The sequence below is a fragment of the Stenella coeruleoalba genome (genome assembly GCF_951394435.1).
Source record: "Stenella coeruleoalba genome assembly, chromosome: 1".
NCBI lineage: Eukaryota > Metazoa > Chordata > Mammalia > Artiodactyla > Delphinidae > Stenella > Stenella coeruleoalba.
In genome coordinates, this window is record NC_137169.1 from 13,573,779 (window position 1) to 13,597,636 (window position 23,858).

Below are 23,858 nucleotides of genomic sequence, written 5' to 3' on the forward strand. Positions count from 1 at the left end.
TTGGTGTGTGTGTGCGCGCGCGCGTGTGTGTGTCGGTGGGAGGATAATGATAAGACACAAGTCCCAAACCCCAATCCTCAGGCCCAGGGAGAAGAGGAATCGGGTCTGCCCAAAGGGTGAAACACGCAGCTCCTTACCCATTTCTGCCTGGGTCCAGGAATGTGGCTATTCTTGGAAGAAAGAACAAAATATATCCCATTTCCATGTGTGCCTGGGGGAGGGCAGCCATAATTTGGAAGTTTCAGAACACCGATGCCCCTAATCCTTAATAGGGGGTAAGACCACTGCTCCCGTGCCACACCCTGCCTGTTTGGCTCCACGGATGGCCTCGCTTTCAAGGGGGAGGCTGCCTCCCTCCACCAGGCTGGGGGTCGGCGCGCAGGCGAGGGTGTCCCAGGGACGGGATTAGGTGAAGCGGGATCAGATGGAGCTTGGCCTGGAGGGCAGGGGTGCTCGGTCAGCTGGGGGAGGGTTACCGAGCTACGGGCTGCAAGCGAGTTGTGAGTGAGGAGGGGAACCTGGGGGGAAGAGGGGCGGGGGAGGGGGAGGGGTGGAAGATGGCTAGGAGGGGGAGGGGGACGGGAGGTGGGAGGCTCTCCTTCTCCCTGCAATAAATCGGCTTAGCGGACGAGAACCGTACAGCGCAGAAAGGATTAAAGAAAAGTCTGTATAATACAGCCGAGAGAGCGGCGAGTGGAGGGCGGGGAGAGGGGGAGGGACGGAGGGAGGGCGAGGGGAGGGGCGCTCGCGCAGCCGGGAGAGGCGAGCGCGAGGCGGAGAGAGCGCGATTCGGCTCCAAACTCCGGCGCTGCCGCCGATCCGACTCCGGGCTTCGGTGGACACCGCGCGGAGCCAAGGATCCGGGAGCTGCGGCGCGCCCGGAGGTCGCCCCGAGCGCGAGGGTCGCGGCGCCCGGCAGAGGCCGAGCCTAGTCTAGCCCGGCTCCCGGGCGGCCCGGCCGCGAAGGCATGGGGGCGCCCCCGCGGCGCCCCGTGCTGCCCGCCACTGGCTCGGCCGGCGGCCGGAGGCAGGAGCGCGCCTGAGCCCATGGCTAGGGGCCCCGCCGCCGCCGCCGCCGCCGCCGCCTCCGCCGCCTCGCCGCCGCCGCCAGCTGCCGGCCACCATGCGAGCCGCCCCGAGCCTCCGCGGCTGCGCCTGCCTGCTGCTCCCAGCGATCCTGGACCTGGCGCGCGGTGAGTGAGCGGGCGCGGGCCGGAGCCTGGCTGGGGATGCGCGCGGGGGCGGGCAGCTGGCGGCGGGCGCGGGCCAGGGTCGCTCCCGAGAGGCTCCGGGTCCGAGCCCCGCTCCCGGCGTGGGGGTCTGCAGAGGTGATCTGCTTGACGAGGGAGGGAGGATGTCTCCTTTGAAGAGAGCGCTCGTGGGTCTGTGCCAGGGTGTGCGTGTGCGCGTGTGTATGAGCGTGTGTCTTTGTTGCGTCTCAGTGTGAGGGTGTCCGGGAGGGAGCTGTGTGTGGAGAGGCTGCCGGAGTGCATTTGGAGATGTGAGTGTGTGTGATGGTGTGTGAGCGAGTGAGTGTCTGGAGGGGTGTTTGAGTGTCCATGTCAGTTACACAGAGGTGTGTGTGTGAGAAAGCGTGTGAGCCAGTGTTTGGGGGTGTGAGCGGGTGCCAGCTTCTCGGTGAGGGTGTGAAGTGTGTGAGCTTGTGTCATCGCATGTGTGAGCGTGTTACAGGGTGGATGAGTGTGTGAGGTGCTGCGTTGCACGCGTGTCCCAAGTGTATGGGTCCCTTTAGGGATGTGTGACAGGGAGTGGCTGTATTTCTGTTGGGGGGGGCACGGGGCGTGTGTGCATAGGAGGTGGGAGTGTGACACTTGAGCAGGAGTGTACGTCTCTGGGATGTGTGGAGGTGCAGGCATGCGGGGGTTGTGTTGCTTCGTGGGCCAGGAGTGTGTGTGCGTGCAGTGGAGTGTGTGGTTCTAGTGTGGAGGGAGGCATGGACGCGTCCGGGGGCTGAGAAGGTCTGAGCAGCGGTGTGTGTGCGTCCCGCATGGACTTGGTCCCGGCTGGGCTGGACCCATTGGAAGGAGGTCCCTAGAGAGAGTGATTGGTGCCTCCGCAGCTCCAGGGTCCAGGGTTCGCCGAAGCCTCGATGCTTCCAGCCCGGCGCCGCCGCCTGGTGGGTCTTAAGTGTCGCAGCAGTCCAACCTGGCGACCCCGGCACCTTTCGGGCAGCGAGCCAACACATTCGCTACGAGCTGGGCGGGAGGGAGGCTGGACCGGCGAAGAGCCGTGGGCGCGGAGACTAGAGGGTGCGCGTCCGCGATTACCCCCTAAGCCTAGTACCAAACCTGGATGCCCAGAACCAGCCCGTCTGGAGTTACATCCTGGCTCTGCCGCGGAGGCGGAGGAGGATGCGGGGTGCCAAAACGTAGCCATTGTGACCAGTAGGGTCTCAGTCCCTAGCCCAACTGGGTGATGAAGGTGGGGGAAACGTCTCTGTCCTCTGCCGTGTGTGTGCCTTGCCCCACCGGGAGGTGCTTAGCCAAACTCTGAGAGAGTGCCTTCCGGGAAGGGGTGTCCCCCCTAAAATAACCGCACCCCGTCTACCCCGAGGTCCTTGAAGAGTGCTTGGTCTGTTGATGGGAGAAGCTGCAGAATTCGAGCCTGAATGGTGGTCCTGCTGGCAGAGAGCGGGGAGGGGTTGGTGTAAAGCAGAAGTAATGCAAGCCCTGTACTTTGTCCCCTTACCCTTGGAACAACAGACCTTCCAAAGTGATGAAAATCTCCCCCCAACTTTGGGGTGACGGCTCCCTCCCTCGGATGCCTCTAGAGGGAAAGGTTATATGGGGGCGGGGAGGGGGTGGTGTCCCGGTTCCAGCGCAACGGAGAGGGCACTGGGCTTTGTTGAAAGGCACCTGGAGCCCTCGCCTGGACATTGAAGGGAGAGGGGATGGCTGGGGGGAGGAGGGGAGCACCCCTTTCCCCCGGAATGCGCAGAACCGGAGAGACGCGGCAGGGGTGAGGATGGCGACTGATGGGAAAGGCTTTGGTGGGAAACCCCGCTCCGTCAGGACCCCACCCTGCGATTTTCCCCAGAACCCGAGAGCAGCGTTCTTCGGGCTGCGGGGCTGCGGAGAGCTGAGCCGGCGTCTTGGCGCCTCCACTCCCCTGGCCCGCCTCTGCAACTGGCTGGAGGCTGGGGGATCTGGCGCCGGGGGTGAGCGCCTCTGGACCGGGGGCAGCCGGCATGGCCTCTGAGCTCCGCTGCTCAGGGTGAGGGAAGAGCGCTGATCCGGATCGCAGATGGGAAACTTTCCGAGCGTGGGGCGCGCGCAGGGGTCCTGGGCAGCCGGGGAGCCCTCCATTCCCTGCAGAGATGAGAGTGCTCGAGAGTGGGATCCCTCCTTACCCGCTCCACATCCGTGCCCACGAAGGGGTGGGAGCACGACAAGGGTCTGTACGAGATGCAACAGGCCGGCTTGCCGGGGGAGGGCGCCCTTCCTGGACGTGACCGAGAGCCGTGCACCTGGCACTTGGCTGTGCCGGACCCCCTGCCAGGGGCTGCTTCGGAGGGCGGGGAGGGTAGAGTCCAGGGCAGGCATTCAGAAACACGCCTGCCCAGTGGGGGGCAATGGCGGTCACTACTAGGGAGCGGCACGGGCAGTGCGCCCTCGCCGGTTATGTACCTATGGGCCGCAGAGCCAAGGGGCTCACCTTTGTGGAGGGGTGGGTCTGTGCACTGGGAGGAGAGAGCAGTCGGCTGCACACAGGACTGGCTGGGCTGGAAGTTCCTGCCCCTGCTTCCACTCCCCAGTATCTTGACTCTCCAAGAGGAGAAACCCGCTTGGTTTTTAACTCCTCAGTTCCCATTTTACCTGGTCTGGGCACTACTGTGAAGGCAGTGATGCACTCGTGCCTGGGCGGTGGCCTGGGAGAGAGAGGGCACCGGGCCCTGGGGGCGAGGGGAAGAGAGTGGTTCATGGACCTGCCTCTTTGGGCCGTGGCGAAGTCTCCGCGAAGGCTAGCAGTGGGCAGGCCGAGTTAGGACGCGCCAAAGGCCCCAGCCACAGGCCCTTCCAGTTCTCTCTTGGCAGCCGCGTGTCAACGGGTGGGTGGGATGCGGGGGCGGACTCGGATGAGCCGAGGAAGCCGCAGCACCGAGACTGCAGGGGAGCTGTGCACGCACAAGCTGGCGTGAGGACTTTACGCGCTTTCGCTCGCTCACCATCTCCACCCGACGCTGGGGGCGCGGGGCGGGGCTCAGGCCCCTGCCCGGCTTGCTCTCAGCCCCTGGCGGGGGAGTTAAGGGCCCTGCCGGGGCCAGGCTGCTCCGCCCCCGCTCCCCTTGCCGCCCCGACCCCAGCCTGGCCCCTCCGCCAGCAATAAACCCCACTCCCTTCCCACCCAAGGTGCAAACTGGAGTTTTTCCTGAGAGGTTGAATTAGTTTTTGCTTTTTAAGTGCAGGGGATGTTAGAGCTTAAAGCGACCTCCAAGATCTCTTACTTCATTGGTTCTGAAACTTCTAATTTTTACCAGGAGAACCCTTTTAGTGTAGGAACTGATTACCACCCCCTAAACCTGTTGCCTTGGACAAGATGATAGGCACAAAAGGACAGCTGCCCTGGTGGAAGCGGGTACTGAGACCCGGCATCGAACGGTCTTTCCGCAGCTGTCCCCTTAAACAATCTAACATTGCTCCTCTCCTTGTATCATAGCTGTGTTTTTGTGTTTTTTTTCAATAGCCAGTATTACACGGATCAGCTGTAGTGTGGCCAGCACGTGCTAACTGCTGCACAGTCCTCGCCCACTGCAAGATGGGTTTAAGCTCTTCTTTTCACAGATTAGGAAACGGAGGCCCAGAGTTTTAAGATTTGTTAATGGCATGAGTACTGGAGCCTTCCGGGTCCCGACTGGTCCAGCGCCAGGCTCCCTCTTCCCTTCCAGTGTTCCTTGGACAGGGCGTGTGGGCAAGGGCTGGCAAGGTACCAGTGATGCCTTAGATTGGCCTGGCTACCCCAGCTTTTCAGAACATCTGTCTCACCCAGACCGGAACCTTGCTACAGTTGGAGGGAGGGGCGGTGGGAGAGGGGCGGTGGAAGGCGATTAAGTGACGCGCTGGGGTTTCTGGGTTATAGCAGTGGTGACTTCAAAGCCGGAGACCAAAGAGCCAAACAAAGAGGAGGCTGGTTAGTTCTGTTAACTGGGTTTCCTGGGATCCATGGAGGCGTCTAACCTGGCTCGCCACCCAGTCCACCTCTGCTCCATCCCCGGGCCCCTTGAAATTCATTTATTTAGCCCTGACTGAGCTCCCACTCTGTGCCAGCACGGTGCCATGCGCCTTGTTCTTCTTGTCTTGTTTAATAACCACCCTGAGAGTTAAAGTGATTTTCCAGATGGGGAAGCTGAGGCTCAGAGAGGTTAAGTGACTTGTCCACGGCCACCCAGTCAGTAAGTGGCAAGCTGAGATTCAGACCCAGGACTGTCTCTTTCCCTCTGTGCTCTGCTGTCTCCTGGTGAGAAGGGGTCTCAGTCGCTTCCTCGGCTCCAGCCACACAGACAGTTGTTGTGTGTCCAATGCCCAGTCCGGATGCCTTACTCTTTCCCAAATCCCAGTGAGATAAAATTGTCCAGTATGTTCATCTGCACAGATGGGAGACGGCGTGTCCCTGAAAGCCCTCGTCATCATCAAGAGAATGAATGGGCATCTGTTGTGGGCAGAGCACATCTGAAAAGAGAAAGACCTGTGACGGTGACCGTCATTCCAGTGGGGCGAGGGGTCGGGCATGTACCCATAAAGATGAATGAAAATCCAGGTGGAAATTTGTTGATACCTGCTAGATGCCAAGTGGATTGATGTCCTCTACAGGAGGTTCTCGGGGGAAGAGTGATTATTTGGGAGGTATAAAGGGAATGCTTCAGAGAGGAGGGAGAACTTGAACTAGACCTTGAAGCAAAGGGAGAACATAAATAAGCCAAGGGCTAATGCGCCAGGGAGGGAAATCCGTGGGAGCAGAGAACTGGAGGTAGGACTGTGTGTGGTGGGACCAGCTCAACTCAAGGCTGTCTTTCTTGGGTCTAGTTGAAGACTGAGAGAAAGAAGAGTGACATTACGGAGAGTTCCCATTTATCACGCACCTGTTAGACGTCCTTTATGCATTAAATGCTCTAAACAGTCCATGAGGCGGTGTCATGAGCCATGTTTTGCAGGTGAGGACAAGAGGCCCAAGATACCTCTCTCTTTCTCTCCCTCCCCCCTTCCTTCCTTTCTTTTCTTTCTTAAATAATGAATGAGGCTCAGAACCTTTTTTAAGTGGAAGAACCAGGAGTTTCAAACCCAGGTCTGAAGCAATCCAAAGACACGGCTGCTCCTGGAGGAGAGGAGAAAGGATTTATTTTTTCTTCGCTGGAAGGAGGAATGCAGCGGCTTCTACCATATGCAAGAGGGTGCAAAGCGTCCCCGCTTTAAATGAGAAATGTCAGTGGAGGTGAAACGTGGGGCGTTAATTCCTAAGAGACGTCTGTCTTCAGGATGAAATTCCTGGGAAGGAACCAGGTGGGTGAGATCCTGGAACCCACCTTGACACTTGCAGTGAGGTCCGGTGGCAGAGGGGGCTCGTGATCACCGAGACCTATTGGCCAAGATTCCATGGATGGAGCAAATAAATACAGTATGTACGTAGCTAGAGGTGTAGAGAGTAGCAGCCCAAAGGAGCAGGAAAGGACATTGTGACACCCAGGAAAGGAATCTGGCATTTAGCATGTCCACCAGCCATTCCTACTTCTCCCGGCAACACGTCAGATTTGCCCTGGGGAATTATTCACCGCCGTACTAACTGCACTCCATCTTGGTAGGTTGGCACAGTCAGCTAAGTCATCCCCAAGATGAGCCCATCTGACAAAGTCCCTGGAAGCTGAATAGTGAACAGAGGAAGACAGAGAACTACTGGAAAGTCCCCCTTATCAATGGGGGCCCCCAAGACGCTGTACTTTTCTGGTTTCCCCAGGGCTAATAATGATGGGACCTTCCTCCCAGGGTGTTGACAGGGTGGAACGAATCATGACGTACAAAGCTCTTTGCTTAATCCTGTGGGCTCAGATGACTGTTAGCAGTATTAACCATGGTTACGTCAGAGCTGCTCTGGCTCATGCCGCGTGGGTCCTCCCAATACCAGGCCCAGTTTGTCCTTGGGTTCCATGAATTCCCCATAATGTTCCACCAGTTACTGTTTTTGGCTTGAGTTGTCTGGAGTTGATTTCTGCCTCTTATAGAGAAGGACTCCACTTGATACCCTCCCTCGGCACGATGAGCCTTAGAGTTGCTGATTACCGCTCTTGGTAACTCCTGGAGGACGGTTCACGGCCTGCTGCCTGGGGGTGACTGATTCCCCTGCCTGCTCCCCGGCTTTCCCTGGAGGCTCGGCGCATTGTCCCCCATCCACACCCACACCGGGTGCAGTCAAGACCCAAGACCCGAGTTGTTTCTCCCCGTGAAATTCGGGGGTAGAACCAGTCTCACTGGGACCCTCCCATCCCCCACCCTAGTAGACTAGAAGCTCCGTGAAGCCGGGGACCCCGTCTGGTTCTGCTCTTCCCCACAAAACACATGGCGGATGCTCACCCACAACCGCTCACGGTGGGTTGTTTGGATGAATAGAGCATCTTTGGCCTTTAGACATGTGCGTCCTGGTGCTGGGGTACGTGGAGAGGTGTTGGGTGTGTGGCTCTCTACAGTAAAGTGTACGCAAAGGCTTATGACGTGTGAAATTTAGGCTGGATTCACAGGTGAACTTCCTGTTGGTAAATTTCTGCTCCCGGAACTACATTCTGTCTTTCTTGAAGACTCTCAGATAATCAAAGTGATGCCTACTCTGACTCCAGACCTCCTAACTCTCTACCTGCTGGTGGTACTTGAGCGTGGACGAGATGCTTCCACGCCCATCCTTCCATTTAGTTCTCACATCAGACGTGAAAGGGAAACTGAGCCTCAGGGCGATGGAAAGATGGTGGTAGGAAGTGGCTGGACTGGAATCTGGATTTTGTCGCTGCACGCTCAGCCTTCCTTCCCGCCCCGACCCATTGCGCTGTTTCATTCACACACACCCCTAGGTTTTTGGAATGAGACAGCTCAGCTCCCCATGAGCTCACAGGCCAGTAAACTGACCAGAAAGCTTGCCCTGTGAGCTGAGTGCTGGTGTAGCCATTTTGCTGATGTGACCTCCTCCCTCCTCCACGGCTGCCCAGATGGGTGTTGCATCCCCGGTCCACAGGGGAGGTTGCTGCTGCAGTCACACGGCCTGGGGACCGGAGCCGCCACCTCTCTGCCCCGCAGACTTGGCCTCTGCTCAGAGGTTTCTGGCCTTAGCCTCATGTCCTCCACCTCCTCCCCCACGTCTGCCCTTTCCTGGCTCAGAGAGCAGACATCTGCCCTCAGCCAGCACAGCCCCTGACTCCCCCGTACATCTCCCTCCAAGTCTCTGCTCACCCACTTCTTGCCCTCCACAACACCCCTACCCCTGCTGACTCGGGTGTCCCCTGTGAGTGCTGCCAGCAGCACTTTGGCAACGTGCTGTTAAAACAACCCTCCTCTGGGGCTGGAAATGGTCATCGGTTGGTCTCCCCATTGAACAGAGAGCTCTCGAGGGCAGGCATCCCTGCACCACTGGCTCTGGCACAAGGCCTGGCTCTGAGCAAATCTTCAAGATGTGTTTGTTGAATGACTGACTGACTGATGAATGAATAATGTCTCCCCTGAATCTGGGGTTTGGTCGAGACACTGAGCCCAGGGCCTGTTTCCTGGCCCTGCTCAATCACCTCTGGAAGTCCTTTCTGGTGTGAGAATGTGTCCATTGTCCAGCTCTGCCCACCATCACTCAAACTGGCATCACGGCTGGCGTCTGGGGGATGAGCCAACAGTAGAAGGTGGAGGGAAGACTAAAGGGCTTCCTGTTCCTTCTGGGTTCTCCTTGTTTGGTGATGGGTGCAGGGTTTGGGGAAGGAGGGAAGGAAGGAAGAAAGAAGGGGGAGGAAGGAAGGAAGGAAGGGAGGAAGGAAGGAAGGAAGGAAGGAAGGAGGGGGCAACTATTCTGTGCTAAGTCCCGTGCTAGCCGTGTTCCCACAAAGTCATATTAAAGCCTCCCAGAAAGTCCCGTTTGGGAGATAACAGTCTCCCCATTTTACAGATGAGGAATGAGGCTTAGAGAGGTCATGTGATTTGCCTAAAGTCCCACTGCTGGTGAGGGACAGACCTGGATTCACACCCGGGCATCGATTTACACATCTCTCCCCAGCTCTGAGTTTACCTTATTGGTGGCTTGAAATTGACCAGGGCAGGAGTATTTATACCACGGAATGAGCAAACACTGCAGATCAGAGCTCTCCCCAGCCCAGAGCTAGCTGTTAAACATTTACCAGCATGCCGCTGGGCCTGCCCATCCTTCCTCACTCACTGTCTCTGTGGAAGAGCCACTCGGTGGTCATTAATATACTTTGGTTTTTATGTGAATTGGGTTCAAAGCCTAGCCCAGCCACTTCCTAGCAGAGTATATACTTGGGCAAGTCACTACCTCTCTGAGTCATGGTTTCCCCGTCTTTTGAAACTAGAGGGTGTTGTGGCGATAAATGAGATGGGTACATGAAAGCCCCTGGCACGCAGCTAGCCCTCAGTCTTGACCCCTCCCTTCCTCCTGACCCTCAGGATGGGCTCAGCTGGCCATGGGGTCCCCCTGAGAGGCTCAGTAAGCTCGCACTTTCTTCTCCCCCCACTGGAAGCTGACTTTGGAGTCAAGGCAAGGGATCCAGTCACTTGTGTTAATTGACCAGCTGCGCCAACCTCATTCTGGATTGGAAGAGGCCTCCCTTAAGGAGTTTTGGCCCGTTGGCCACCCCACACAGCACGGGCTCATTTGAGAACAATAAAAGATTACGTATAATAAATGGCCTATACGAGGATACCAAGAATAAATCCTTGGAAACTGAAGGGAGTGGCCCGGGAAAGCTCTGAGGGATTGAAACAATCTTGGGAGGTAGGGAGGGAATCCCAGGCCGGAGAGCAGCACGTGCGAAGCCCTGGAGGGGGGAATGAGGACGCTGTCAGGCTGTGTGAGGATGGGAGACAGAGAGGCAGCTGGCCTCACTTGAGCATAAGGTGCTCACTGAGAAGCGGGGAATGAGGTTGAAGCTGTTGGCCAGGGCCTGCTCGCCAGGGCGAGGGGTCTGGATTTGAGCCTGGGGGCTACGGGGGGCAGTTGAAGAGAGAGGAGTGACGTTCCCAGACCAGGGCTCTAGGAAGATGAATTTGGCTTTTCTGGGCCACCTGAAACCGGAAACCCTTTGCCACGCCGTCGTGTTATGAATGACCGCTCTGGGGCGCCCAAAGGGACGATGGCCTCGTGGCAGAAGCGCCGTTATTTGGACGCTACCCACCTCCCCACAGTGTCCAGACCTGGCAAGGAGGGAAGACCAGACCCCCGCCTGGAATGGAGCTGTCCCACCTTGAGCCTGAACCAAGTGCGATGGGGGTAGCTTCTCCTGGGGAGAAGCATCTGCATCCCCAGGGGGCATGGGCTCCGGCGTCTGGCCTGAGTTCAGATCCCACCTCCACCACTTACCCAGTGTGTGAACTCCGATCACCTCTTCGTTGCTTTCAGCCTTGATGTCTCCAGCTGAGCACGCGACTCATCATGGTGGCTTCGTGGGGTGGGGCTGCTGGGCAGGGGAAATTCACGTAATACGAGGGGTCTGTATGCAGGGTACCTAGCACACAGCAGGTGTGGGAAAAGTGGCTGCTGCTGTTGTAATGACATTTGGAATGCCCCCAAGTCTGAAGAGGAAGAAGTGTTTACTCAGCCCCAGTGCCCAGGAGGAGGGTACCTTGTAGGTTTCCCACATGGAGCGAGTCCTCAGGTTTGGAATTACAGAGCCTTGGGGCCAGGAGGGAGCTGGGAGATTCAATGCACCATATCCTTCCCCCATTTTAAAGCTGAGAAAACTGAAGCCAGAGAGGGTGACTTTCCCGTTGGTGCCCACACCGTGCGTGACGTGTGTGCGCGTGGTGGTGGTGGGGGGTGCAGGTCTTCTCCCTCGAGGTCCTGGGGGCCATCCCAGGGCTCAGTCAGGCAGACCCACCTCCGCCTTGCGTGGGGAGCATCAGGGTGCCCCAGACTTGGGTGGGGATCTTGGCGGCACTCCGGCGGAGAGCAACCCCCCAGCCTCATACATCACAGAAGCAGCTTGGGAGTCACCAGGGAGAGAGGCAGCTGAGCTGTTCCCTTTGCCCTTTTGTTTCTCTTTCTGCAGAGGCACTCAGCGCTCCTCCGGCGGGGCTGTTTGTCACCAATCATTGGCGCCTCCATTATCTTCCGAGCACCATCTCTTCCTCCCCGCTGCTTAATGCTGCCCCAAAGGAAGGCGTCCATCACTGGCTGCCCTGGCATCGTGCAGGGCTGGGCATGGGGAGGGGGCAGTGCAGGGATGAAGACAGAGGCTGGCATGGCCAGAGGGTGGGTGGCATCCGCATCTAGAGCTGGTGATCAGTGCCGGAGTGCGCAGGATTTTGTCAGGTGGGTATTCAGGCCGTACCGTAACCCAAGGCCAGGTGCCTGGTTCTACAGAAGCAGATGATACCTTGCTAATTGTCACCAAGCACCTAATATCCCAGTTGGGGGTGGAGGGAGTGAGATGGGGGCAGCAAAAGCAACCACACCACAAAAGCTTCTTTGTTTGCTCGGTGGCAGCAGAGAAGTGGACCTGAGCTCAGCTTGGAGAGGAGGAGGCATGTTGGAAGTCGAGTTCCTAAGCCTGTCTCCCCACTGAGGAGCCTGGAGGGAGGAGAGCAACCGGATGGGGAGGAATAGAGTTACTTAACCAGGAAGAGCTAGTGGTTCCCAGGACAGTCTGAATGCAGAGAGAAGTTTCTTGTTGCAAGAAGCAGTACAGTTCATTCATTCATTCAATTACTGATTCATCCACTGGTGCGTCGAGAATTAATTGAATGCTCTTGGCAATCAAGCACCGTGCTGCTCTAGAAATCCAGAGGAGAATGAATAGGCGAGTTCTTGCCCTCATGGGGCTTACAATCCAGAGCTGTGTTCAACATGGAGCTGTGTGTGACAACTGACATTTACGTTAAAACTCAGCAAGGTGTCTCGGCTTTTATTTAACCGAATGAAACAGAATTCAGTTTTTCAGCCACACCAGCCACATTTCACGGGCTCAACAGCCACACGGGGCAGGTGGCTCCGGTATTGGGCAGCACAGCTGCGGGTAAGACGTCTCCATCACTGTGGAAAGCTCTATTGGACAGTGCACGTCTAGGACGATGTTCCTCTTTAGGTGGGGCCTCCCCACGGGCAATAAATACCAAGGGATCACAGAGAGGGAGGGTCTTCCCTGTTCCTTTCTCATGCTGTCCTCCTAGTTATGCCAAGGAGAAAGCCTCAGGCTGATGCCATCCTGTCTTTAACGCCCCTTCGCTTGCTAATCTCTCTTTGCAACAAAAACAGGTGCGGGGCAACATGCCTGCAGCGAGCCAGAGGGAGTAAAAGTTTTAATAACAGTGTTTTGTTTTCATTATAATTCTTTTTCAGTCATCCTCTGTTTAAGGCAAGTGAGACTGGTTTGCCATTTGGGGCAGTGATTTAAATTCACTCTCTCTTTTTCAAATGGCTTATTTAAGTAAAAAAATGAGTCAAGTTAAAGAAAAATGTTAAGTGCATAGTGGAGCAGGTGGCGTGCAGATGTGGCCAATCTGGGCAGCTGCGGGTGTGAACGTCTGTGGCTGAGAAACCGCAGTTCAGATGGAATGACATGGGCTTTGGAGGCAGAGGAGGGCTGGGGTTTCAGTGCCACTGTTTGTAAGCTCTGTAATCTGGGGACACTTTCTTTCTTTCCGTACCAAGCAGGTTCCAGCAGGAAACACCTAGCTCAGCCTGGGGGGTCCATGAAGGGCTTATTAAAGGGACTACTGGCTTTAGGGTTTAGGGAGGGCAGCCCTTGGGGCCAAGAACAGTGGGGAGTTACTACCACCTGTAGCAACTGGAGAGAGGGCTGTGTGAAGAGGGCTGCGTGCAGGACTGTGGCTCTGGGTAGAGGGATGCAGCCAACTCTTGGGGACCTGGCAGGGAGCTGGAGGAAGAAATACCTCAATTTCATCCTCCTCCTGCCTTTGGGTCTCTTGCTGATGCTGCCCATTGACCAAACTCAGTTGGAAGCCCATGCAATTGGGCTCCTAGGCACAGAACGGGTGGAGAAGGGAAAAGAGTGAGCTGGGGAGCAAACAGCAGAGATATAACACCATCCTGCTAAGCTCAGCCTCAGTTTCCCTGTCTAGAAAATGGACGTTGCGCTACATACCCAACAGAGTTGCTAAGATGATGGAAACAGATGACGTGTGATGCTAATAAATAATTGGTCACTACTTATATTAATAACAATCACGGTACTAAAATGCCTGCCTTATGCCCCATCCTGTGCTAGATGCTAGATTTTCCTGAGCCAAAATGTAACATATGAGTACGGGGCTTTACGAACGCGGAACTGGCCTTTCAGGGGCACGTGAACTTGAAGGGACAGGTAACTTTGGGAGAACGTTGCAGTTTGCAGAGAGGAAACGCCTGCACCCTCCACTGCTGGTATTGACCATTGTGATGTGTTGTCTCTGCTCAAGACTCTTCAATGTCCCCACACGTTCCTGTCCCCTGGTCCATCGCACCGATTGATTACTCCACCCCAGGGCATACCGATGCCTCGTTCCCCGGTCTATTTTCCACCCCATTTCCCACAGAGAGGTTCTTTCTTCTTAGATCCATTTAGGTAATCCTTCCTGCCATCCCCACTGGCTCTTACCATGTGCAGTCTGGTCCACACCCATCATGAACCCAAGGGGACAGGCAGGTGCTCTCCAAGTCTTAGCTCTTCTTGCCAGACGCTGCTTCCTCCCTTGCAGGTGGGGTAGAAGGGAGTTAACAGTGAGTAAGTTAGCCCTTTGGATCATCAGACCTTTATCCTTCGTCTGAAAGCTGAGAGTGCCAATTCTACATTTCGAGGGACCTTCTCAGCAAGTCGCTGGAGTCTGCGGCGGGGGTGGGGGGGGGTGCTGTGCGGGCGCCGGCTTCTAAATGGAGTGACTGTTTCCTGGGAAAACGGCCACCAACAGCCCCTTTGGCTCCCAGCTTCTCAGTTGGCTCAGGGGACTGTCCTCGTGTCCCTCTATTTTCCTTTGTCCGGCCCTTTTTTCCATCTACCTTGACTGTTCAGATTGACTTTGATGAGGCCTAATTTTGCCAGTTGAAATTCGAGACGCTTATACATTCGGTGCTTTGCTGAAATAGCTGTGACAAATACCAGCGGCAATTTCGTCCCCGGCTTATTTATTCTCTGAAGTGCTCTGGGTGAGACAGAGTGCCCCTGCCCCTTGCCCGCGTGCCGTCTGTCGACACTGCCATCTTCCCCCAGCCCTGCTACAGCCCTGTCCCCCTGCAGGTCGGTCTCAGCCCTGCCTACTGACTGAGTGACAGCATGCTCCTTTGGAGGGGGGGATCCATCGCTTACTGGAGGTCAATATTCCTTAGGAAAACCTCCAACAGCCCCCTCGGGTCTCAGTGTCCAAGTTGGTGGAGGTGACGTTCCTTTGTTCAGCCGCCTTTCCATCTACCTGACTGTTCACATGAACTTAGATGAGACTCGTTTCCAGTCGAATATGGGACCGTGTCCTGCAGGCTGGACCTCCCCTATATGCGGGCTGCGGGGCATCCATCGTAGTAATGTTGGGCCACTCCTTGGTCCGGGCTTGGGTCTCGGGGAGCTTTTGTTGCCCGCCATGCTCATGTCCCGGGGTGGTGGAGTGGTGCTTTCTGGTTACCAGCTCTGAACGTGCCCTGGGGCACAGGGCAAACTTCAGTCACCTCCTTCATGACTTTATCTACATCCCACCCAGGTTATTTCTTACATCATGATTTTCTTAAAATCAAATTTAAACTGATTCCCTCTATTTTCATTTGTATTTTACAAAGGAATAGTGTATAGGCTTGTTGTACTGAGTAGACATATTTTTTCTTAATTCACATTAAACATGTGACCATTTGAATTTTTAAAAAAGCTTCTCTGTGCCACTTGGCCTCATCCTGCAAGCGACTGTAGAAAACATCAGTTTGGTGGAAAGGGCACCAAACCGGATCTGATTTCAACTCCTCCATCAACTTGCAGCATCACGCGCTTACCCTCCCCCACTCCTCTGAGTCTTAGGTCCATAAAACAAAGGAGTGAGTCTGGACGACCCAGTTCTAAGATTCTTGGATGGATAATAAGATTGGGAAGGAGAGTACTGTCGTCTAGGTCCAAAATACTTCCTTTAAGACATATTTGATGCCTCCAGATTCCCACCTTTGGGATGAAGCGTCCTGCCTCCAGGCAGTGTTGCTAAGAGCAGCTGTCTGTGACGAGGATGCTCCAATAGCCACTCATTTCCTTGGAGCACAAACTCGGCCTCATTTCAGTTCCATTCAGCAGCCGTTTACTGAGCACCTGCTCTGAGTTGCGCCCTGTGCCAGGGCTGGCACTAAGGTGCAAATGAGACCCAGTGCCTGTCCTCAGGGAGTCCACAGTCTCCTGGGGCAGATAGGCAGGCGAACAAATAAATTATGGAATAATATTGAAAATTCTAAAATTGAAATAGCTACCAAGTCCTTATGGGAACGTAGAAGAGGGGATGACTAATCCACTGAGGTGTTAGGGAAAGTCCTATATCATCAGAGAGGTTAAGCCACTTGCTCAGGTTTGCACAGCTACTAAGTGGTTGAGCTTTGAACGTAGGATGTCTCACACTTTAACTGCTTTCTGTCCTCTCTGCCTTCTTGCTTCTCTGCCGGAGATCCCTTCCAACTTGACCTTTTGTGATTCTGGGACTCTCTGGACCTCCTACGTGCTCCTACGTGCCTCTGGGGGAGGGGGTCAGGGGCTCCAGCAGCAGCGGGATCTGGCCCTGGGCCCCCTGCCTGGGCAGTCACTGGGTGGCAGCTCAGCTCTCCTCTGTTGTCTCTGGCCTCGTTATTATTCTTTCTTTCCAGCATGCTGCTAAAAGCTTCCCGCAGAGAGCACACAGCCCAGCTCTTTATTTATTTATTTAATTTATTATTTTTTAAATTTTATTCATTTATTTATTTTTGGCTGCGTCGGGTCTATGTTGCTGAGCGCGGGCTTTTTCTAGTTGTGGTGAGAGGGGGCTACTCTTCGTTGCGGTGTGCGGGCTTCTCATTGTGGTGGCTTGTCTTATTGCGGAGCACAGGTTCTAGGCACGCGGGCTTCAGTAGTTGTGGCACACGGGCTTAGTTGCTCCGCGGCATGTAGGATCTTCCTGGACGAGGGCTCGAACCCGTGTCCCTACACTGGCAGGCAAATTCTTAACCACTGCGCCACCAGGGAAGTCCAACCCAGCTCTTTAAAATTTAAAGGGCTTTACTTAAATAATGTTATTTCCCTTGGAAAGGAGACAGAAGAGGTATTTGCAGTGGTTAAATTAGTGCAGTGTGTGGGTCCGAGCAGATGAGTGTGGGGTTCGGTGGGCGTGGAGGTGGCCAGGGAGATATTCATGGCAATGGGAGGGGCTATGGCTCATCACCGCTCCCTCTCATTCCCCAGAAAGCATGACCTCAGAGGGGACCTATTGTGCACAGAGTTCTGGGAAGAGCACTGGGTGCCACCTGTGGGGAACCATTTGGGAGAACATGAATCTGGACAAAAAGCCTAACCCTCGGGCTTCCCTGGTGGCACAGTGGTTGAGAGTCCGCCTGCCGATGCAGGGGACACGGGTTCGTGCCCCGGTCCAGGAGGATCCCACATGCCGCGGAGCGGCTGGGCCCGTGAGCCATGGCCGCTGGGCCGGCGCGTCCGGAACCTGTGCTCCGCAACGGTAGAGGCCACAACAGTGAGAGGCCCGTGTACCGCAAAAAAAAAAAAAAAAAAAAAAGCCTAACCCTCCTGCCACATAGGACCTCAGCACTAAAAACTTGGTACTCCTAGATGCCCCAGGGCCTTTGTACTTGTCATTCCCTTGGCTGGAAACTACTTCCTTCTTCGGACTAAGTCCTATTCATCATTCAGGTCTCACTTTAGACCTCATTTATTCAACGAACATTTTCTGTGCACCTACTCTGTTCACAGCACCACGGGGCACAGAGGCCATTTGTAACTCATCTCCGTGCTTCCTGTGCCTGGTGTAGTTCTGGCACAGAGCGGGCATCGGTAAGTGTTTATGGAACTGCTAAGAGCCCGTGTGGATGCTGCGGGATCTGGAAGAAGGATAGAGTTGCCTTTCCAGTGCTTATAGCGTCATTGGAGATTCAGCTCAAAGACATTTTGAGCTCTGACTGAACCTATTATGCCTGGCAGACTCATACCCACTCAGGGAAGAAAGGGAGAATTCATTCCTTCTTTCTTTGGCCCTATATTTTTTGGCCATATATCCATCTATCTATCCATCCATCCTTCCATCCATTCACCCATCCTTTCATTCATCTGACAAACTGGACACTTACCACGTTCCAGATGGTGTGCTAGGCACTAGAGATATGGTGGTGAATAGAAACAGATAAAGATAAAGCCTGCCCTCCTGGAGCTTACCTTCCAGAGTCCATACATGAATACATAACAAGAGGAAGTAATAGCTGCTATGAAGAAGAATAGGGCCCGGTAAGTGTGCTGGCCAAGTGCAGATGTGTGGGAGGGGCCCTATCACTGAGCAGCTACTATGTCTCAGACCCTGTGCACTGGCTGGAAACAAGTAAAGAAGCATAATCACTGGCCACAGTGAATGTTAGGATGGCAAGAGCTGGGAAACGGTTGGTAGTGACCAGGGCAGTTTCATGATCAGGGAGGCCTCCAGTGAAGTTCTGAGACATGAGCTGGGCCTTGGAGATGGGGGAGTTGAGGCAGGATGTGGCAGACCCATGGTTTTCAAACTGTGCTCCTTAGAACCCCAGTTTCCCATGGACGTACCCCCCATACCACTTTGGGCAGCCAGAATGTGAGTCAAGGTAATGGTTCAGGGGCCCTTGTCCCCAGCTCGATCCAGGGGCTCTGCTTTGCCTCTTTTCCAGACTGGCTTCTACTCCAGCTTTACTCTGAAGGAATTTGAAAATGAGTGGATTGCACGATGGGGAGGAAGTATGGACCTCCTCAGGGCTAGTAGAGGAGGTTCTAGCGTTTTTCTGTTAAATTCAACCCTCATTTCATGCTACGTACGGGGAAACTGAGGCCCAGAGGGGCCAGTGGCTTATACCAGGTCCCCAGCAGGAGGGGACCATTTCTGGGAGAAAAGCCTCTGATTTCCGCCTCTTTCCAAGCTGGAAGGGAGGCCTGTGAGAAAGCCCCACGCCCACCCCGGCCCTGGCCCAGAGGCTTGGGTCCTGTTGCCCCCGCAACTTGTGCCTGCCCCGGCCCCCAGACAGCCTCAGGGTACCCCCTATAAACCTTTCTCCTTTGCCAGCCCAACTGGTCTACCCCACCCCCACGGGAGCCTGGAATTAGACGAAACATTTAATGATCCCACACCTCGTTATGTTTTATTAAAAGCACCCGCGCTGGCTTCTGCTGGCCCATCTGCCAGGCGCAGTCCTGGGGCTTCCTCTCCCTCCAAACCACCACCTCTCACGGCCCGGGGAGGCAGACGGCTGCCACCTCCTTCCCTCACAGAGCGGGGCCCCCAGCCGGGCTGTCCTGCAGGTAAAGGCAGACTTGGGGATTTAGAATGATAATTCCGTGTGTTCACACATCCCTCACCCCATCTGGTCCTGCAGCTACCGCTAGGGGGAATTGGTTCAGAGAGGAACGAGTCCAAAGGGAGATGCACCTGGTCCTGCGTTCTTGACGCTCTCTGTGCGACCGTGCACATCCAAGATCAGGCTGGCTTTCCTCCCCAGGCTGCTCATGTTATAGCCACCAGCGACCGGAGGGAATGCCTCGCTCTCAGCAGGCTGTCGGGCTTCCAGCAGGAAAACACTGGCGTCCAGATATTTTTGGTAGAGAAGCAGCTCTCCGCTTCCCTCCTGGTGGGACGTGCTGTGCCCTATCAGGGGGCCGGGTAGAATGCTTCGAATGCGTGGCCCACCTGGTGCTGAATGGCCGCTGAGTCACCCGCCAGATGTGTCATCTGGGGCAAGGCGTGTCACTGCTCTGAGCCTCAGCTTCTCAACTGACACGTAGTAGACACTGAATACACAGTAGCAATGGGTTTTTTTAATAGGATCCCCCACTAAAGGAGAGAGGGCATTAATCAGCTCTTCATTGGAGGGGAGAGGGAAGTGAGAACCTTGCTTATCATCATCATTATTATTAGCTAATACTAATGGAGAACTTGCTAGTCATTTATCAGATACTTTTTGATCTCCTACTACGTGCCCAGGGAGACAATGTGAATGGGACAGTCAAGAGCTTAGGCCTCATGGGACTGACATCCTGGTGGGCGAGGCAGGAACAAACACATAGGTAAATAGCCTGACTCTGGATGATGCCGTATTGTGAGGAGAACGCGGGGCTATGGGATAGTCAGGGGCTCAGGGACAGAGCAGCTTCTCTAGGTTGCGTGGTCCAGGAAGGCTTCTTGGAGGAGGTGGCTTCTGAGCTGAAAAGGGAGAAGAAAAGAAGCAGGGAAAGTCTCACTGAGCTCCGACGTTGGCATCTCCTGACCGGGCTGCATGTCTGTAGCTAACTTCTTCTGATGGGGTCTCCCCTGGACCCTGCTCCCCAGCATTAGGAATGACCACCTGCCATTCCCTGACACCAGTGCTGTGAACTCAGCTGGCCCATGGTAATGGCACCCCCTCCAGGCCTGGGACAAAGGCCCCAAGGAAGCAGGAGGCCAGGGACTGTGTTCGGTACATTCTTGACTTGTTCTCCCTTAATTCTTGCACATCCCTAGGAGGTGGGTCCCGTGGCGTTCTCCATTTTGCAGTCAAGGAGGCTGGGACTCAGAGGTGAAAATCTCAGAGCTGGCGTGACTAGGAGCTGGGATTTGAACCGAGGTCTGACTCAGTGCCTTCTGCATTAGGCTCCGCCTCTTGCTGGCTTGCTGTGTCCATCTGTGTTGCGTGTCCAGTGGGAGGACCAAGAAAGCGGAAAAGCCCACCTTCTCTTGTTCCACCTTGGACCCCCAGGGTGCCTCTGGCCTGGGGCTGGAGCCCCAGGCGAGTGGGGAGGTGAGTGGCCGGGTGGCAGGGAGCCCACAGAGTATCGATGGCTCTCAAAGCTGGCAGGCGTCGTGAAGCAGAAAGGTATTAATTAGCAGTTATTCCCCAGCAGTGAGGAGTTGGATAGAGATTAAGGTGGCAGCCCGTGCATCCGTTTTGTAGCAGCCGAGAAGCAACAGTAAATCAGTGCTATGAATCGATGCTGTAAGAGGGAGGTATGTTTTTTTTTTCTTCTTCTTTTTCTTTTTTTTTGCGGTTCGCGGGCCTCTCACTGCTGTGGCCTCTCCCGTTGCGGAGCGCAGGCACCGGATGCGCAGTCTCAGCGGCCATTGCTCACGGGCCCAGCCGCTCCGCGGCATGTGGGATCTTCCCGGACCGGGGCACGAACCTGTGTCCCCTGCATCGGCAGGCGGACTCTCAACCACTGCACCACCAGGGAAGCCCGGGAGGTATGTTTTAATCTTATTAGCGGTATAGCATTACAGGGAGCGAGGGGGGAGAATTCCTCACTTGCAGAGCCTGGGGCAGGAAGGAGGGAGAGAAAGTGATAGGACCTTGGACCACCTGGGAGGGCAGCAGGATGGAGAACTTTGACCCCTGTTGGGAATAGGAAGGAGGGATGGGAGGTGGGAGAGTGGTGAGAGGCAGGAGAGGAGGACTGGGTCAGCAGAGGGGACCCCTCCAGTCTTCCCAAGGGGCTCCACCATAGACCTAGTCCTACTGTGCACCCCCTCCACCCCTCCCATGAATGGAGGGCTCTGGGATGGACATTGGTTCAACTGCCGGGCCCAGATGAGGTTCTCACTCAGGCACTGACCCTCTCTGGGCTCTCGGCCCAGACACACACCCGCCCACAGTGAAGGCTCAGAGGCTGAGCAATAGGGTGGTGGGTGGAGGGCAGGAGCTGGTGCCTCTGGGTGGGTGTGAGGGAGAGGACAGCATGATCAGGGCCAGTGCCCTGCACGGTAGGCCCTGAGGGCACGGGCCTTTAGTCCTCCCAACAGCCATCGCGGTGGACGTTTGGCCCCCATGAACAGAGGGGAACAGACATGAGACGTGAGGGACCAGCTCAGGTGTAGCAACGCCAGCATCTGGCGCCATCTCTGACCAGTAAAAGCATCGACCACCCCCGGCAAAAGCCATGGGAAAACCCACGTGATCCAGCCTCTGAGTGTGACGAGGGTCTCAGAGACGGGTCACCCGCTTCTTCCCCTCCCCTTCCTCGGTTCCACTCTCCACACCAGGATGAGGAGCTCCTGTGGGAAGGAGACAGGGAGGCAGAGGAAAAGGTGGCAAAACCAAAGCAGGAAGGACAAATCGTAAGCATCTGCCTTTCTGTTCCACCCAAGGTTAGTGGCTGACTCCCTGTGGGCCTCACTTTCCCTCCCAGATCTCTCAGGGCTCTTCTAGCTAGAACATTCTCAGATTCTGTTTCTCCCTTCTTAAATTATCAGTTGCCTGCTATGCCATTTAATCCTCTCCCTATCCTCTGTGACACAAGCGTTATTAGTCCCATTTTACAGATAGGTAAACTGAGGGGCTCAGAGAGGCTTAGTGACTTGCCCGAGGTTACACAGTCGGTGAGTGTCAGAGCCTGGATTCACACCCAGATGCTGCTCTCAAAAGCTCAGCATCCTTCATTTCACAGCACCATCTCCTTGTCTGATAGCCAGACAATCATGGAGAAAAAAATGTCATCTGAGAAGGAACTTGACTCCAGGCCTTCAGTGGAGAGCAGCAGCCCTTCTGTGGGGTTGCAGTGGGGCTTCCTGCCACCACCAAGCCCAGGACTTGTTCCTGTCTGGCTGCCCCTTGTCAGCCACTCTGCTCCAGTGGCTCGACCAGCTCTGACTATGGCTCTGACAGCCTGGAGGGGGGACCCGGAGCCCCCTCAGCTCTGGCAGCCTTGGGCCGGCCAATGGAGATATCTTGGTGGTTTGCCTGGGCTGCCAAACAAGGGGTGGAAACCAGCCTTGGGCCAGGCCTCTGAAGGAAGCCGACTGCCTCCCAGGGGTGGAAACCCAGTGTCTCCTATCCTTGCTTCTTCTTGTCCTGAGAGGAGGGAAAGGGGCTCCTCTTATGGACTGAGAAAAGCCGCTGAAGAAAGACAGCGACTGCTGGGGAAAGGGGCCCTGCTCGGGACCTCTGGTCCAGCATGGGGAGGGAAACACCCAGGGCAGATTTTTAGTTTTCTCCTCCATGCGTCTTGGTAACAGAAACCACACTGGTGGCCCTGGGATAAATGCCCCACCTCAACTTCTGCACCCAGAGGGAGGTGAAGACGTCGCCCTTCCTGTTCACACTGAGGTTCCCTATCTGTACCCCGACTAGGAGCACGTTGTCACATAAAGTGAATGGATATGGGAGTCAGGTTCAAAGCCTGGCCCACCACCTACCAGCTGTGTGACTCTGAGCAAGTTACTTCGCCTCTCTGCCTCAGGATTTTCATCCATAAATGGGGGCAACGATTAGCTACCACATGCAGTTGTTATAAGAATCAAATCGCATGTTTTTATCCCTTCATTCACTTACAGAAAGGTACTTTGTAAAATGTAATTATACTAGATAGGGTGACACTTGCTGCTGTAACAAATGAACCCCCAAATTTCACTGACACAGTCTCAAAAATAGTATTTTTAACTTACATTGCGGGTGTCTTTGAAGGTGGGTGCTTTTCCTCCATGTGGAGACTCAGAGATACAGGCTCCTTATATCTTGTGACTCTGCCGTCTCCTGGGGCTCCATAGGGCTCCTTTCCAGCCAGTGGAAGAGGGAAGAGAAAATAAAGAGGCATCTAGGAAATGTCATCCATGGGTGGGGGTGGGAGTTGCCTCCAGAGACAATTCCATGTTATGCGGCAGGGCCGGGTGTGTGTGTGTGTGTGTGTGTGTGTGTGTGTGTGTGTGTGTGTGTGTGTGTGTGTGTGTGTATTTTTGGTAGCCAGATGCTGTCTCTGCCTCAGTAAATATCTTGTTTACTTGCCTGCCGCATCCACTCCATGAAATCAATAAGAACAGTGTCTCTGTTTGTCTTATTTACTCTATATTGGGCTTCCCTGGTGGCGCAGTGGTTGAGAGTCCGCCTGCCGATGCAGGGGACGCGGGTTCATGCCCCGGTCCGGGAAGATCCCGCATGGCGCGGCGCGGCTGGGTCCGTGAGCCATGGCCGCTGAGCCTGCGCGTCCGGAGCCTGTGCTCCGCAGCGGGAGAGGCCACAACAGTGAGAGGCCCGCGCACCGCAAAAAAAAAAAAAAAAAAAAAATACTCCGTATTATTAATTTTTGTAACCTTAGTACCTAGCACTGTTCTGGGCACAGTATATGTACTTATTAAATATTTGTATTGATGGATGGATGGGAAGATAGATGGATGGATGGAAGATGGAAAGATGGTTGGATGATGGATAGAAGATGAATGGATGGAGGATGGATGGGTGGAGGCTGGATGGAGGATGCATGGATGGCTGGATGGATGAAGTGATAGTTAGTGAGCCGAACCACACTGAACTATGACTAGGGGAACACGTACATTTATGGTCAGCCCTCTGGGCATTCCTGCCTCATTGACTGTTGGATTCTCATCACTAAGCATGGTACGTGGCACATGGCAGATTTTCAGTGTTTATTGAATGGAATTCTTAGAGAACCTTTGGGAAGGGCAGCATTTGAACCTGGCTGAGCCTTGGCAGCCCCAGCCTGCAGACAGAGGATGGCTGAGATG

At 55.1% G+C, this 23,858-nt stretch overlaps 1 protein-coding gene across 1 annotated transcript in view; it reads left to right on the forward strand.

The window, feature by feature from the left end:
• Nucleotides 1-1,123: 1,123 nt before the first annotated feature.
• The window catches only part of IGSF21 (immunoglobin superfamily member 21), a gene marked incomplete at both ends in the record, with an annotated part of 243,056 nt that continues 220,321 nt past the window's right edge, over nucleotides 1,124-23,858 (forward strand). The window contains one exon of the mRNA XM_079930265.1: nucleotides 1,124-1,193. Within this exon, the coding sequence (XP_079786391.1) occupies nucleotides 1,124-1,193 (70 nt within the window). The remainder of the gene's footprint in view (nucleotides 1,194-23,858) is intronic.